The sequence below is a fragment of the Mus caroli genome, chromosome 7, assembly GCF_900094665.2.
Source record: "Mus caroli chromosome 7, CAROLI_EIJ_v1.1, whole genome shotgun sequence".
NCBI classification, from domain to species: Eukaryota; Metazoa; Chordata; class Mammalia; order Rodentia; family Muridae; genus Mus; species Mus caroli.
Window position 1 is genome coordinate 45,616,933 of NC_034576.1, and position 16,840 is coordinate 45,633,772.

The following is a 16,840-nucleotide window of genomic DNA, read 5'->3' on the forward strand; positions in this document are numbered from 1 at the left end:
AAACTGCTCAGGCAGAACATAAAAAGACACTCCTCTCCAGCTGCTTGAGAACATTGGTTGGTCTCCTCATGGTGTGAGAGGAAGGAGAGAGAGAGAGAGAGAGAGAGAGAGAGAGAGAGAGAGAGAGAGAGAGAGAGAGAGAGAGAGATTGGAATTCCTAATGACTGTAGTTAACTTCCTACCTTTCCTTCCCAGTTTATATTCACATGGTCAACGGCTTCATATTTTTGGCCATGGCACTGTGTCATCCTCCTGCATACCATGTTCCTTTCCTTTTGACCACTCTGCTGCTGACTAAACAAGATAGACTTCATCTGCAGTTTCATTAGCATTGGCATTTGTAAGTTTTGGCAGGGACAAGGGTGACTGGGGATCCTTCACTCAACCCCAGAGCCTCCTCCTACTCAGAGTTGTGCCTAGATTTCCAGTTCTGTCTAGCCTTTCGTCCTTCTCTGGCCCTTCTCCAGAAGTTCTCTGATACTCTTAACTGTGGCTAAGTCCCTCTAAACAGACCATGGTTTGTGGTCCTACAGCAGCAGCAGCAGCATTGTGGCCCTTTTTCCAAGATGGGTGATTCTCTGCCCCACAGGACATGTTTCTAAGTCACTCTTCATCCATTGGTCCTCACCTACCAAAGAAATCCCCTCTAATGACCTCTGGGAGTGGAGACACTGCAGCCTACCTAGCCTTTGGGGCAGTCTCTGCCCTTCTGTGGACAGACTCTTCCCCAGCGAGTATACATTTTATTAACATAACACTCCAGCCCAACTCAAGGAACTCAGGTAGGCAGTCTGAATTCGCAGTGTCTGACTGTTTATCATCTCTTCAGCTTCCAGTATAGGGTCAGGCCTAGCTGGAGTCTCCCATTCTGATCTCTCTTGTCTTATCCTCCGTGATCTGAACATTTTCTCTGCCAGAGGAGACTCAAGTGAATCTCCTGAATTGGTCTGAGCCTTTTGTCTGCATTTGTCTCAACCCCATGTCCTTAAGCAACAATACATGTACACCTGTCCCTTGCTGATTTACTTTGGAAGTCCTGACCTTAGCTGGGGAAACTTCGTTGGGTACTGCACTCCAGTAGGACAGAGACTTGAACTCATTTGCTTCATGGTGGGTTTTATTGAAAATAGACAATGTGACACTCAGGCATTTTTAATCACAGTATCTTTTATCCAGGAGTTGAACTTAATAAGGTTGATGTAGATGGCTGGTACACCAGGTTTACCGCATGGGTCAGGTCCATTTGATGTGGTTCCTTGTAGAACACCATCACAAATCAGTGGGCCTCCTGAGTCACCCTGAAAGAAGGACAGTGACAGGAGTAAGGCAGGGATTGGCAGTTGGATACTACTAGACAACCTGGAACTGACTCCCAAGGGGATTTTTACAAGGACTCTAAGAGGCAACTCTATCAGTAGGTGAGGGAATCCAGTCTCTTCCAGGAACATTGGGTTGTGGTGAGTGGTGGGTTTGACAGTCCCCTAAGACAAATCACAGTGAAGAAATAGTACCAGCTACAAGATCCTCCCCTCCCAGGGCATATCCCTTCCATAGGGAAGGATGCAAAGAAAATGCCTAGTCAGGGTGTTGAAGTGGGAACCAAGAACCTCAGTTCCCTCTTTCAGCCCTTCACCTCACTGCAGAAAGGGCCTGTCTCACCACACAAGTGTCTTTGCCTCCACCCGTCTCTCCTGCACACAGCATGACATCTGTGACTTTCTGTAGGTAGATTTTGGCACAGTTCTCATTGGGCAGGAGCTTGATGAACACACACTGAAGATCATTTGGGATTTGGTCTTTGAATCAGGAAGAAAGTAGGTGGTGAGCAGGGTCCAGTCCAGTTTTATCTGCCCCTCCCCCACACCAAGCTGTATCCTTGGAGAAGACTCACATTTCGTGGGTGTAATGCTGCCCCAGCCTGAGGCTAGGCATGTGCTCCCCAGCTTGGGCTCCTCAGTGGGCAGGTCGATGGGCTTCACAGCATCTGTGATGTCAGCAGGCCTGCTGAGGTGCAGCAGCATCAGGTCATTGCTGAAGTCAGCCCCAGGAGGTATCTCTTGGAGTGTCTGGAGGCTCATGTTGAAGCCAGGTTGAAGGAAGCTTTTGCTGACCAATCGGTGCTGAGCAGAGGGTTCCTCTTGGAATAACTGTTTCAAACCTCATATTCACTTGGGGGGGGGCAGGGAAGTAGATGGAGCAAGTAAGAGGAGGCAATCAGAAGATTGGTTAGAATAAATAGGAAGGGGTCGGGGAGGAGGGCGGGAGGAAGGAAGATAAGAGTTTGGGTCAGAAACACACACAGACAGAAAGATACACACACCCACACACACTCAAAGAAACAGATATAGAAGAACAAACAGAAACAGAAAGGCACATACATACACAAACACATACATACATACATACATACATACATACATACATAAATACATATTGAGTCAGAGACAGAAAGAGATAAAGACAGGAACAGAACACAAGGTAAGTTGGGGCAGGGAGGATGGGCAGGCCTGAGAGCTGCTCAGGTGAACTTCTACAGCAGGTAAGGCCTGGCCTGCTGCCCAAGGTCGGAACTCTTTTGACTCATCCTTTATCATCCAGCTCTCTCTGTACTCAGTTACCTCATCCAGCTCCAGTTCTGACCAGCCCTTCTCTGTGAGTCCTCAGAGTGTAGAGAAGGTCAAAAGGCAGAGCTGCTCTGAGGAGAGTGAGGACATCTCTCACAGCCTACCCTCAGGAACAGGGCGTTCTATCCTGAGAGGCCCTGTAGGCCTGGTCCCTACTATTTTCGGCAGTGGTAAAAGAGAACACATGAGACCTAGACCCAGACAGGTGTGGGCAGAGTCCCAAGGGAGGGATACACAGTGACAGATGGCCACGGAGACAGTAAGATGTGAATACACACAGGAGACAGACAGACAATAAGGCAGAAAACAAAGAAACAGGACTCTGAACAGGAACCAAGATGCAGGAGGAAAGAGAGACCCAGGAGGTCATGGGTAGATTTTCAGCCAGTCCCACCCCACTGTCCTTCAGTACCCCAGCCTGGCCTGGTGTCATGTTCTTTGGCTGCTAATCTGCTTTTCTGTCTCCATCCTTACTCACTCGACATAGCAGTGGGAAGCTGTGAGGACCCAGGTGCGGTCCAACAGGACTCCCCCACAAATGTGTTCCTTGTTTTAGTACACAGCCACCTGCCAGGGTTGGGAATTCTTCTCACAGTTAAATCCTCCAACCACCAGAGACTGGACAGAAGGTGCAGCATCTGCAACAGGAGCAATGGGGGAGGGGGAGAGTTGGCACATGTAGGGATGTCTACCATTGGTGGGACATGGTCAGGGGATCTGGGGTAGGGACCAATATATGGCTGGTCCTGGATAGGGAGATGTATGATGTGGGTACAGAAATAACTCTTGAATCAGGAATAGGGTATAGTGTAAGGTCATTTTATAGTTTTGGGTTAAGGTATGGTAGGAAAGCAAGCAAGACAGACAGACAGACAGATTGTGTGTGTGTGTGTGTGTGTGTGTGTGTGTGTGTGTGTGTGTGAGAGAGAGAGAGAGAGAGAGAGAGAGAGAGAGAGAGAGAGAGAGAGAGGGAGNGAGAGAGAGAGAGAGAGAGAGAGAGAGAGAGAGAGAGAGAGAGAGAGGGAGGGAGAGAGAGCTTTCCAGTTTATTCTTAGTCCAATTAGAATGATATCTTATATGAAATTTAGAGTCTCCAAGGTTTATAAAGAAATCACAGCCTTGGTTGGGTTTTGGGAATTCTGGAAAGGTGAGGTTTCAAAAAATTAGATATGAATGAATAAATTAATCCAGGAAAGAGAGCTTGGGGTTGATTTTGGGTTTCTTGGATTGGGCATGAAGAGGCAGCTGGGATGGAGAGATTGAGGAATTTCCAGGTAATAGGAGCAGGGTCAAGGCTAGGGTGTGGGTTCATTTAGGTTCTCTATTTTAGGTGGAGATGACATCTAAGAGGTGTGGGGCTCCCTAAGAAAGAAGTTTGAGACAGAACAAGCAGTGAGAGAAGGAAATTCTAGGGGTCTCTGACAGACAGGCTCTTCTTCCTGTGGAGGTGGACCAAATGATTTTGGTATTTGAGAGGTTCAGGGTTCTCTTGGACACAGCCTCTGGACAGATGTGGAAACACAGTTAGATCAAGTCAGGCCACTGTGAGGCAGATTGGAGGACACAGCTGATGTGAGATACTAGTGTTAAGTATTGGGGTTGTTGGGGTGTCCTTCACAGAGTGGGAACTAGAGCTGTGCAATGGGGCTCTGATGAGATAAGACAGGAGCCAGTAGACAGGGAGGGAGGCATGATGGCAAAGTGCAGGCCAAGGCACAGCATTTGGAAACAGAGGAAAATTTAGCATGCATAGCTGCACTTCTCTGTAACCTCAGTACACAGCAGGCTGAGGCAGAGGGATTGCCATGGACTGACGACAAGCCTGGGCTACATCATGAGACACTAACTCAGAACTTATTCCCAAGACCTGGGGAGGAGATGGCTTGTTTGCTACAGGATTGGCCATGTAAGTGTTAGGATCTGACCTGAATCCTCCAGAACACAGGTAAAATATCAGGTGTGATGCTGTGTGCCTGTTACACCAGAGCTGGGGAGGTAGAAACAGGAGGATTTCCCTGAGGCTTGCTGCACAGCCATCATAGCCTAAGTGGAACTCTCCATTCAGTGAGAGATGCTGCCAATGTTGTGAGTGATTAATGAAGATATTTGTTCTCTACATCTGAAGTCTGCCACCTGATTTCTCTTCCAAAAACCATACTAAACCTAAAAGCCAGTGAGACGTAACACTAGCATTCTCTTGACACAAGAAAGGGAGGGGGAACCCATCTGACCTTACAAGCCAGTTTGTGAAGTGAATATTTTGATAGAAACTGCACATCTAGAGAAGATGGGAGAGCAATTGTCAGGATGTGGAGAACACAGCTGAAGGCTGGCAGTTGCTGGACAGCTAGTGGCGCTAGTGTGAGATTTAGGCAATTTCTGATTAAGGGGTTGGGCTATGAGGCTCTAGGAAAATCAATGAACATGAAGGACATTTGAGGTCCTAAGATTTGTAAGATGTTGGGTTCCTTAGAAAGACTGGAGAAGGCCAGAGATGGTCAGGTATCTAAGGAAGAAGTGAAAGTTCTGCAAAGTGGGAGTGGACAGGGGCCTGTTCTGTGAGCAAGGACTGTGAGGGACCTGGCAGTGTGCAGGGCAGAGAAGGAGGAGCAGGTGTTGCTTCATAATGTAGCTGGGGTGATCTGAGAGGGAAAAGGGATGGCCAGGGCCAAAGGCAGCAGGAGAGTCAGGGCTGTGACCCCTCCCTTTCCCTCAGCTCACCAATCCCTTCTAGGGACAGGGAAAGGAACAGGATCAGGAACCACATGGTAACAGGTGTCCAGGAGCTGCAGGCAGTGAACTTGCACCTGTTGAGGCTCCTCAGGAGATTTTAAATACCCTCAGTCTCCCCACAGCCCCTCCCCTGTCCTGTTGCCACCCAGATGCTGACTAAGCCCTGCCCTTGCTGACCGAGGTGGACTCCCTGCTTGCACCCTCCTGACTGTGGAATGGGAGGAACTCGTTGCACCAGCTGTACAGTAGGCCCTAGGTCTCCCTGGATATCTTCCCAGGGATGAGATTGGGTTGGGCAGTGCCTGTTGTTCCTGGAGCTGTTGGAGTTCTGGGGACCTTAGCCAGATGGCAAGGTTAGGGGCAATGGTGAGTTGGTATTAAAGGAGGATGGAGGAGCAAGTGACTCCCAACCCACAGTTCTAAGGAAGTTCCTGGACATCATGTCCAAGATTATCCCAAGAAAGTAGCAGTTAGAACAAAATTTTTCACCAGTGACAGCCGAGACAACTCCAAGTTCCCTGTAGATACAAATCCTGTTTTTGAAAATGTCAAAATGCTTGCGTTTCTGGACTTGGAACTCTGGGTCACTGATTTTATTGTTCCTATGAAAAGTTTGGGAGCTGGGTATAGTGGTGCAAATCTTCAGTACCAGCAATTCTCAAACATTAAAACATCAAGAATTCAGCATGGGTTCTGGTACACAGAAGGGGAAATACCCAGCCTTTGACACCTACTTACTGTTGCAGGTTTCAAACCCATTCCCTCTCTTTGAGCCTCTAGACTATTTCAGCTGTCATGGCAGTTAGCATATTTGACCTGGATGTATTCATGTGTGCCCTGTAAGCTCCAAGAAGACCAGGCTAGGCCTAATCCAGGGTAGGTGAAGAGCTGGTGATCAATTGGCCACCTAGTTCTCCTGTGAGTCCTGGGCCTCTGTGCCCAAGTTCTTCTGAAAACTACACTGTTTTTTGCTCTAACAGAGAAGAAAGGAAGCACGCATCCATCCACTTGTGAGTACATCCATGCACTTGATTAATGTATGTCTTCAAGCATGCATAATCATGCTGGAGTTTGAGATAGGTGTACTGCACCAGAAGAGTCCAGTGCATGAGAATGGAAAGAGATGAAGTGGTTCTGGAGATGTGCTTCAAACAGCCTCCACAGGGAACTTGTTGTAGATGAGGGGGATATGTAAATGAGGAAGAAGATGAAGGTTTGTATGCATTGAGAGAGAGGGGAGAAAAGATCCAGGTTCCCAGAATTTTTTTCCTCCACAGCTGACCTGCTCTGTTCCTGGGAGGAGGACTGAAATTTAGTCCTACGTGGCTGGTCCCTCATGTTCATCTTCCTGGAAACTTTCTTGGTGTTCAGTGTAATGGATGTGCGATCACCTATATGCACCGTGCATACACTGGATTCTTCTGCCTCTGTATTGACTGCAGGGGTCATAAATGTGCCAATGTGGGACAAATCACTGGCCAGTGAATATACAGACTGGGGGTTCCTTCCATTGTGTTCTAGAGGTGACTGTGGGGGTGGGATACTGCCACTCTCCCAGGAGTCTTTTTGGGGGGTCTAGGTTTGGGCTCACAGTGGGGACATCATTTTTGGTTGGACACTTTATGAGTGGCAATAAAGTCATTTTAGAATTTCTAGGTAATGATTTTGTTAAGATGAGCATAGGTGATGTTTCTTCCTTTATATCTATTTTTTTGGGGGGGGGAGAGGATTGGGTTGCTGAGGTCAGAACACAGTGCCTTACACAAACACTCCACAGAGTCTCTGCTACTGAGCCACAAACCCAGAAGAAACTCATTGGGGGACTCTATGCAGGTGCTGCACCTCTGAACCATGTCCTGCCCCTTATTGTGAGATGGACTCTAGAAAGCTATATTCCCTTCCTCTGATTTGTTTGTGACAGGTCTATGTAGCCCAGGCTGGCCTCGAACTCAATGTTTATCTGTGGACAACCATGATTTTCTGATCCTCCTCCCAAGTGCAGGGATCACAGGCATGTGCTGCAGACTCAGCTCAGCACAGTGCTGAGGATGAAATGCAGGATGCTCACAGCTAGACAAATATTCTGCCAACTAAGACACAGCACCAGGACCCCTTGACTGCCTTTACCTTCTATTTGGAGATAGATAAGATCTATGTGTCTCTAAACTGCTCATCCAGGATTTGAAAAGTCACTCCTCCCCAGCTGCTGGAGTACCGAGGTTGACCTCCTCATGCTGTGAGAGGAAAGAGAGAGAGATCTAGGGAGAGAGAGGGGGGACGGAGAGGGGGAGAGAGGGAGAGAGAGGGAGAGAGGGAGAGAGGGAGAGAGGGAGAGAGGGAGAGAGGGAGAGAGGGAGAGAGGGAGAGAGTTAGAGAGGGAGAGAGGGAGAGAGTTAGAGAGGGAGAGAGGTTGGAATGACTAAGTCCTGTAGTTCTCTTTCTAAATTTCTTCCCCAGTTTACATTCACATGAGCAAGGGCTTCATATTTCTGGCCCTGGCACTATGCATCTTCCTCCTGCATACCATGTTCCTCTCCTTTCAACCAGTCTGCTGCTGACTGAACAAGATAGACTTCATCTTCAGTTTCCTTATCATTGCCATTGGTAAGTGTTGTCAAGGACCATGGTTACTTGGGATCCTCCACTCAACCACAGAGCTTCCTCCTACCCAGAGTTGTGGCTAGATTTCCAGTTCTATCTAGCCTTCTGTCCTGCATGGCCCTTCTCCAGAAGTTCTCTGATACTTCTAGCTGTGACTATGTCCCTCTAAACAGACAGTGGTTTCTGGTCTGAGCAGCAGCAGCAGCAGCAGCAGCAGCAGCAGCAGCAGCAGCAGCAGCAGCAGCAGCAGCAGCAGCAGCAGCAGCATAATGGCCCTATTTCCAAGATGTGTGATTCTCTGCCCAAAGGACATTGTTCTAAGTCACTCTTCATCCTTTGCTCCACCCCTACCAAAGAAATCCCCTCCAGTGACACCTGGTGGAGACACTGCAGTCTAGCCTTTGAGGCAATCCCTGCCCTTCTGGGGACAGACACTTCTCCAGTGAGTCAAGGTTTTATTAACATAACACTCTAGCCCAACTAAAGAAACCCAGGTAGGCAGTCTGAATTTGCAGTGTCTATCTGTTCATCATCTCTTCTGTTTCCAGTATAGGATCAGGCCTAGATGTAGTCTATCATTCTGATCTCTGTAGCCTTTTCTTCTGTGATATGAACATTTTCCTTGCCAGAGGAGACTCAAGTGGCATCCTTGAGTTGGTCTGAGCTTCTTGTTTACGTTTGTTTCAACTGCATCCCCTTAGTCAAGAGAACATATACATGTGTCCCTTGCTAATCTACTTTGCAAATCCTGACCTCAGCTGAGGGAACCTAGGTTGTGTACAGCACTCCAGTAGGACAGAGAATGTCAGACTTTTTACTCATTTGCTTCATGGTGGGTTTTTTTTTTTTTTTTTTTGAAAACATGGGACAATGTGGTATTTGGGCATTTTTTTTTTGTCATAGTATCTTTTATTCAGGAGGTGAACTTAATAAGTTTTGTGTAGATGCCTAGGAACACATGGTTCAGGGTCATTTAATGTAGTACCTTGGAGAACACCATCACAGATCAGTGGGCCTCCTGAGTCACCCTGAAAGAAAGATAAGGACAAAAGTAAGGTAGGGCCTGGAAGTTGAATTCTAGTAGACAACCTAGAACTGACTCCCAGGGGAGGAATCCAGAGATTCTAAGAGGCAGTTCTGTTCAATAGGTGAGGGAATCCAGCTCTTGGGAGCCCAGATCTTATGAGGACTTTGTGTTGTGGTGAGAGGCTCACAGGACCATCCCCTATGACAAGTCTAAGAGGAGAAATCATATCAGCTACAGGATACTCCTCTCCCAGGGCACATCCCTCCCATAGGGAAGGATGAAAAGAGCCTGCCTCATCAGGGTGTTGAAGTGGGAACCAAGAACCTCACTTCTCTCTTTCAGTGCTTCACCTCACTGTAGGGAGGGTCTGTTTCACCTTGGAAGTGTCTTTGCCTCCACCCAACTCTCCTGCCCACAACATGGCATCTGTCACCTTCTGATTGTGGTTTTTGACACAGTCCTCAATAGGCAGGAGCTTGTTGGACACACTGTACAGATCATCTGGTTTTTGTACTGTGGATCAGGGGAAATTGGGTGGTGAGAAGTGCCCAGTCCAGTTTTCTCTGCCCTTCCCCCACACCCAGCTGTGTTGCTTGTAACACCCTCATATTTTGTGGGTGTAATGCTGCCCAAGCCTGAGGCTAGGCATGTGCTACAGAGCTTGGGTTCCTCAGTGGGCAGATTGATGGGCTTCACAGCATCTGTGATGGCAGCAGGCTTGCTGAAACAGAGCAGCATCAGGTCATTGCTGAAGTCATCCTTGGGATGTAGTTTTTCGTGTATCATGAGACTCATTTTGAAGCCAGGGTGAGGGAAGCTTTTGCTGACCAATCAGTGCTGAGCAGAGGGTTCATCTTGGAATAGGTTGTTTTTGCCCACTCAACCCTCAAACTGTATGGTGGGCATGGAAGTAGATGGAGCAAGTGAGAGGAGTCAATGGGGAGATTCGGTAGAGTAAATAGGAAGTGGTGGGGGAGGAGGGAGGGAGGAAGGAAGAGAGAGTCAGGGACAGAAACACACAGAGACAGAAAGATACACACACACACACACACACACAAAACATATAGAGAAAAACAGAGAAACAGAAAGGCACATACATACATAAATATACATACATACATACATACATACATACATACATACATACATAGGCAGAGAGGTAGAAGGGACAGAAACAGGAAGAGAAGGCAAGGGAGGGAGGGGGCAGGGAGGAAGGGTAAGCCTGAGAGGTGCTCAGGTTCAGCTACGACAGGGCTGAACTTTCACAGTAGGTAAGGCTTGGCCTGCAGCCCAAGATCTGACATCTCACCACTCATCCCACAGTATCCATCTCTCTCTGTACTCAGTTACCTCACCCTGCTCCAGTTCTGACCAGCCATTCTCTGTGTGTCCTAGAGTGGACAGAAGGTCCTAAAGGCAGAGCTGCTCTAAGTGGAGTGAGGACTTCTCTCACAGCCTATTGTCAGAGACAGCACATTCTATCTGGAGGGACCCTTCTGGCCTGGTCCCCACTATGAACAGTAGTGATCAAAGAGAACACATAATACCCAGACACAGACAGGGTAAGGAGAGTCCCGAGGGGACACACACAATGACAGATGGCCATGGAAACAGTAAGATTTGAATACAGACATTAGATAGACAGACAATAAGACAGAAAAAAAGAAAAGAAAAGAAACAGGACCCTGAACACAAACCTGTATGCACGAGGAAAGAGAGACCCAGGAAATCATGGATAGACTTTCAGCCAGTTCCGCCCCCTGTCCCTCAGTACCCCAGCCTGTTTTGGAGTTATGATCTGTGACTGCCACCCTGCTTTCCTGTGTCCACCCTTCCTCACTGGACATAGCAGTAGGCAGCTGTGAGAACCCAGTTGAGGTCCAACAGGACTCCCCCACATATGTGTTTCTTGTAGTTGTACACAGCAACCTGCCAGGGTTGGGAATTCTTCTCACAGTTATATCCTCCAACCACTGGAGACTGTACAGGAGGTGTAGCATCTGCAACAGGGACAATCAGGGAAGGCAGATTTGGCACATGTAGGGAGGTGTACCATTGGGGGACATAGCTAAGCAGGGTTGGGATCTGTGGACATGGCCACTAGATCTGGGGTAGGGACCAATATATGGCTGATACTGGATAGGGAGATATATGCTGTGGCGACAGAAATAACTCTCCTTTTTTTAATGTAAAAGCATGAGGTAGTTTAATGGCAGAGCTCTGGGTTGAAACTTATCTCATGCAGGAGACAGTGGTTTCGACCCCGAGGCTTGGAAGCTAGGGGCTTTTATAGAAAAGGGGTGGGGCTGGGGGAGGAATTGGTGCGGTTTCACATGATTGGTCCATTTAAACATCAACGGACTGTTAACATTTAACTTATGTCAGAAGGGCAGGAGATAGGGAGGTGCTGGACCAGTCCGGCACGTCATTATCTTTATGGCTAAGCAGCCTCAGGAATGTCTTAATGACAGGCCTGCCTGGGCGTGTCCTGGACTGTTCTGCTATGTTCTCAGCCCCAGGTTTCAAAGCTCACAAACAACTCTTTGGGCTATTTGACATAAATTACATAAATCACAGTTCTCAAGTTTTATTTCCTTTCATTCCCCTCTTCTTCTACTAAGTAATTCTAATCTTAGAATTTCAGAAGTATGTGGAGAATAGAAATCATACTTTTTCTTTAAGAACAAAAGCAGAATAAGAAGGGATATTAAACAGAACTAGGCAGGGACCCTTCTAGTGAGGCTTGAGGGTCTGGGCATGATGTAGGTGTACGTGGATCAGATCTCTGGCTGGAACTGGTGAGATGTCTTTTGGGGTACCAGGCTTGTTCGCTGTAGCCAATTGTGACCAGCCTTCTTTCTGCACCACCTGCAAGCCTTTTAACTTAGCTTACAGATTATTATTACAACAACATGTAGGTTTAGACACATCATTTAAGACAGTGATGGGCATGGGGAAGGAGCACCAAGTCTGCATCAGTTTCTTTTAGAATTCTATTCATCTTTTCTACCTGTTCTGAGCTTTGGAGCTTGTATGCACAATGTAACTTCTAATCAATCTCTAATATCTTGGCCAGTCCCTGATTTACCTGGGCAACAAAGGCAGGTCCATTAGCTCGGGAAGATTTCTTTTAGGATCTTCTTGGCTATCACATTGCCCGTCTCAGTCCTGGTAGGAAAAGCTTCTATCCACCTTGAAAAGGTGTCTATAAACACTAATAAGTACTTGTTGTCATATCAAGTTGGCTTAATTTCTGTAAATTCTACCTCGTCATAGCACAGGCCTTGCAGCTTTGACTATTTCTTCTGCCAAGTCAGAGAGTCCTGTAACATAGTAGTCAAAGGACCTAACCACACCTTTTAATTTCTTGGCCCCCAGGTGGGTCAAATAATGTCCATAACTTGATAGTGCTCAGGGGTGTATCTAAAGCTGGTCTCTCTGACATCATAATAATCTTTAGGCTCCTTGACTGCCAGGATNATTGCTCTTTGGGCCACCTGTTTGGTGGTTTGATTTGCCATCTGATTTCCTTTAGCCACAGCATCTTAGGTCCTTCTCTGCAGATGTCAACAGCCCTCTTTGTATCAAAGTCAAAAGTTCAACTTTTTGGGCTGACATCCCTTCAGGGAGGCTGCTGGCCTAGATCACTTGCTTTCTGTCCACCACTGTCCCTGCCTTCTGCTTACCTTCAACCGCGAGGCTACTGCTATAGGTGTACCAGCTCAAACTCTCAGGCCAAAGCTGATCTGATCCTTCAGATCATTTCAAGTACCAGTTTCTTCTGCCAGAATGTCAGTGCAGTGATGAGTAGGGCAGTAGGGTATCGAGATTGAGCACAGCAGGTGGAGCGAAGGTCACTCGTTCAGTCAACAAAAAAGCTCTGATAATGTGTCACAGGAGCGTTGGTCGTCATCTATCAGTCAGGGGGCTTTCAGATAATGCTTTCAAGAGTGTGGGATGCCACTACAGTTATTTGCTGTCCCAGAGTGAGGTTATTAGCATCCTTGACAAGCAGAGCTATGGCAGCAATAGCTTTCAGGCAAGAAACCACCCGCTGGCAACAGGGTCTAACTTCTTGGATAGGTAAGCCACTGGCCTTTTTCAAAGTCCCAAAGTTTGAGTAAGGACTCCTCTGGTGACCAGTGATCTCTCTTTCACATAAAGAGCGAAAGGCTTGGTTAGGTCAGGCAAAGGCTGGCCATCAGTAGGGCCTTTTTAATCTCTTTATAAAGGCTTTCTGGTGGTCTGGGGTCTACACAAACACCTCCCCTTCCTTGGTTAGGGGGTACAACAGGGCAGCTAAGGTCGCCAACCCAGGTATCTAGAGTCTGTAGAAGCCAGCGGAACCCAAGAATTCTCTTACTTGCTTTGGTGTAGTTGGGGTGGGGATCTGAGTTACAATCTTTTTTCTGGCTTTCTTTAGCCACTGCTTTCCATCTCGAAGGGTGTATCCCAAATAAGTAACTTCAGTCTGACACAGCTGAGCCTTTGTAGCTGAGGCTCAGTCTTCTGTTGCTCAGGTTTCCTGTCTAGATCTTGTCTTTTCTTTCTCTCCTACCACTGTGGACAAGATTCTAGTCAACTTTCTTTCTTGTCTACGATCCCTCCTGTTTTCTCTTTCTTCTGCCTCTCTCCTCTCTCCTCTCTCCTCTCTCTCTCTCTCCTCTCTCTTCTCTCATAATATGCCTTCTCTGCCTCTTACTGGTTCTACTCTAAATATTTGTCATTCGGTGTATCTCTCTCATCTCGGACCTCTCTAATCTCTTTCATCTCTATTTTCACTCGTATCTATCTCTCCTGAGTCTGCTGAAGTTTTGCTCTTCCTTACAGTCTAAGCTCACCTTTTTCTAGACCTCTATACCCATTTGTCAGAGCCTGGTGATTAGACTCATAGGTGCTCCTTACCTGAGACAGAAGTTTAAAGTGACAGATGTCTTCTCCCTCGTTGGTTAGCAGCTTAGGGCAGGGTTGCCCTAGAAGAGAAAACACGTGGGGCAGGGAAAGGGAAGACAGCTCTCACAGCTGGCTGCACTGGGCCAACTGGGGGGGGGGGGGAGGTGGTGGAGGCAGCGACTCTAGTCTGCCCTAGGAAGCCAGGAGGGGCTGGAGCGGGGGCCCAGCGGACCTCACCCCTCTTTCTTTTCTTGCCCGTCCCACAGGCTGTGAAATGTGTGGTGGTGGTGGGGTGGGCATCCCGGGGAAACCTCCATATTGGTGTTCCTCCCTGGGCCACAGTTTCCCATGTGGTGCCTCACCTCGGCCAGTGCCACTGCCACTGAAGCCTGAAGTTCTCAGTCTAGCCCTACGTCAGCGTGCAGCCAGGGACGTGCATCCAGAGTTGTTTTTCTTAACTATCACTGACAAATTCTGTCCTAACGTCAGTCCAAGTCCACAGTCGGCACCACACACACAGTCTGTCCCATGACGAAAACCACAAACAAAAACAAGACAGCAACACAAAAACAAGACAGCAACAGAGAACCCTAAAACCAAGGCACGAGGTGGGACTTAAACCCACAATCTCATAACCCTAAAACCAAGACACAAATTCACAAACGAAGACACAAATTCAGTGGTGCCACACTTAGACAACAGACAACATGTAAGACGCACACAAACAAAGGTACCTCCAAGGGGTCTTTCGGGGTTCCTGGGTGTCACGCAGATCTCAGTAGGACCTCCAAATGAAAGAACCTAGTGGGGAAACCCCCACTCAATTCCTGTTCAGCGTGCACCTGAGCATCACGAACAGATGACCATCTTGATGTAAAAAAAGCATGAGGTAGTTTAATGGCGGAGCTCCAGGTAGAAACTTATCTCACGCAGGAGAGAGGGGTTTCGACCCAGAAATAACTCTTAAATCAGGAGTTGGGTATAGTGTCAGGTCACTTCATAGTTTTATGTTAAGGGACAGCAATGGGGAGAGAGAGAGAGAGAGAGAGAGAGAGAGAGAGAGAGAGAGAGAGAGAGANGAGACAGAGAGAGAGACAGAGAGAGACAGAGACAGTGTGAGAGACACTGACAGAGACAGAGAGAGAGAGACAGAGAGAGACAGAGAGAGACAGAGAGAGACACAGAGAGGTACATAGAGAGAGACAGAAAGAGACAGAGAGGTACATAGAGAGAGAGAGAGAGAGAGAGAGAGAGAGAGAGAGAGAGAGAGAGAGAGAGAGAGAGAATTCTAGTTTATTCTTAGTACAATGAGAATGATAATCTCTGATATGGAATTTAGAATTTCCAAGGTTTAAGAAGATGTCATGGTCTTGGCTGGGTTTTGGGAATTGTGGAAGGTGAGGTGTCAGAAAATTAGATTTGAATGAATAAATAAATCCAGGAAAGGGAGCTTGGGTTGATTTGGGGTTTCTTGGATTGGGCATGAAATGGCAGTGGGATGAAGAGATTGAGGAATTTCTAGATAAAAGCAGCAGTGTCAAGGCTAGGGTGTGGGCTAATTTTAGGGTCTGTGGTGGGGATGACATCTAAGAGGGGTGGGGTTCCCTAAGAAAGGAGTTTGAGATGGGACAAGCAGTGAGAGAAGAAAATTCTGGGAGTCTGTGGGGAAAAGGCTCTATTTCCTGTAGAGGTGGGAAATCATCTGGGTATTGGAGAGGCTCAGGGTTCTCTTGGAGGCAGCCTCTGGACAGGAGTGGAAAAGGAATTAAAAACTCTGGACAGAAGTGGAAACATACTTAGAGCAACTCAGGCCACTTTGAGGCAGAGAGACCCAGCTGATGTGATGTAGTAGGGTTAGGCATTGGGTTCTTTGGGGATTCCTGAACAGAGTGGGAACTAGAGCTATTCAATGGGGCTCTGGAGAGAGGAGACAGGAGCCTCTGGCTCAGAGAGCTAGGCATGAGAGTAAAGAGGAGGCCAAAGCACGACATTTGGAAACAGAGTAAATCGTTGCAAGCCATGCACACCCGCACTTCTCTGTAACCTCAGTACAGAGCAGGCTGAGGCAGAGGGATTGCCATGGACTGAATACAAGCCTGGGCTACATCACGAGATATTAACTCAGAACTTATTCCCAAGAGCTGGGCATGAGATAGCTTGGTTCCTACAGAATTGGCCATGCAAGCATTAGGCCCTGAGCTGAACCCTCCAGAACACAGGGAAAAAGTCAGGTGTGATGCTGTGTGCCTGTAACCCCAGAGCTGGGTAGGTGGAAACAGGAGGATTCCCTTGAGTTTTGTAGAACAGTCATCTTAGCCTAAGCAGAAATCTCCATTCAATGAGATACCCTGCCAATGTTGTGAGTGATTGATGAAGATACTTGTTGTCCAAGTCTAGCGTCTGCCATCTGACCCTTTCTCCAAAAATGAGACTAAACCAAAAAGTCAGTGAGAAGTGACATGGGCATACTCTCCACACCAGTAAGGGAGGGGGAACCCATCTGACCTGACAAGCCAATGTGAGAAGAGGAAGTTTTGGTAGAAACTGAGCTTCTTGGGAAGATGGGGGAGCAGTTGTCATCATGTGGCAAACACAGCTGAAGGGTGGCAGCTGGTGGACAGCCTAAGGCTCTAGTGTGGGATTTAGGCAATCCTTTGACTTGGGGGTTGAGGTATAAGGATCTAGGAAAAACAATGAACTGTAGGGAAATTCAAGGACCTAAGTTCAGTAAGAAGTTAATTTCCTTAGAAAGACTGGAGAAGCCTAGATATGGTGAGGTGTCTAAGAAAGAGGAGAAAGTCCTGGAAAGTGGGAGTGGACAGTGGACTGTCCTGGCAGCAAGGACAGTGAGGGACCTGGTGCTGTGTAGGGCATAGAAGGGGGAGCAGGTGTGGGTTTATGATGTAGCTGTTGTGAGGGGAGAGGGGAGAGGGGAGAGGGAGACGGAGAGGGAGAGGGAAAA

The 16,840-nt window shown here is 47.6% G+C and overlaps 2 protein-coding genes and 1 pseudogene across 2 annotated transcripts in view; 1 reads left to right on the forward strand and 2 right to left on the reverse strand.

The window, feature by feature from the left end:
* The window catches only part of Klk15 (kallikrein related peptidase 15), a 642,438-nt gene that overhangs the window by 422,277 nt on the left and 203,321 nt on the right, over positions 1-16,840 (forward strand). The gene's annotated exons all lie outside the window — the stretch shown is intronic.
* Positions 1,143-5,391, reverse strand: LOC110298261 (annotated as a pseudogene).
* LOC110298267 (kallikrein 1-related peptidase b11-like) lies at positions 8,885-9,723 on the reverse strand. Its single transcript, XM_021167403.1, has 3 exons — positions 9,588-9,723; positions 9,362-9,498; positions 8,885-8,986 (listed from the first exon to the last, which is right to left on the reverse strand). The coding sequence occupies exons 1-3, from the start codon at positions 9,721-9,723 to the stop codon at positions 8,885-8,887; spliced, it is 375 nt and encodes a 124-aa protein (XP_021023062.1).

Bases quoted from the DNA above. Each gene is read 5' to 3' on its own strand.
- LOC110298267 (XM_021167403.1), bottom strand. From the start codon at position 9,723: ATGCTGCTCTGTTTCAGCAAGCCTGCTGCCATCACAGATGCTGTGAAG. The intron at 9,499-9,587 runs GTGTTACAAGCA...CCTGATCCACAG, and splicing joins TACACCCACAAAATATGAGG to TACAAAAACCAGATGATCTG. The intron at 8,987-9,361 runs GTGAAACAGACC...TCTTTCTTTCAG, and splicing joins GAGGCAAAGACACTTCCAAG to GGTGACTCAGGAGGCCCACT.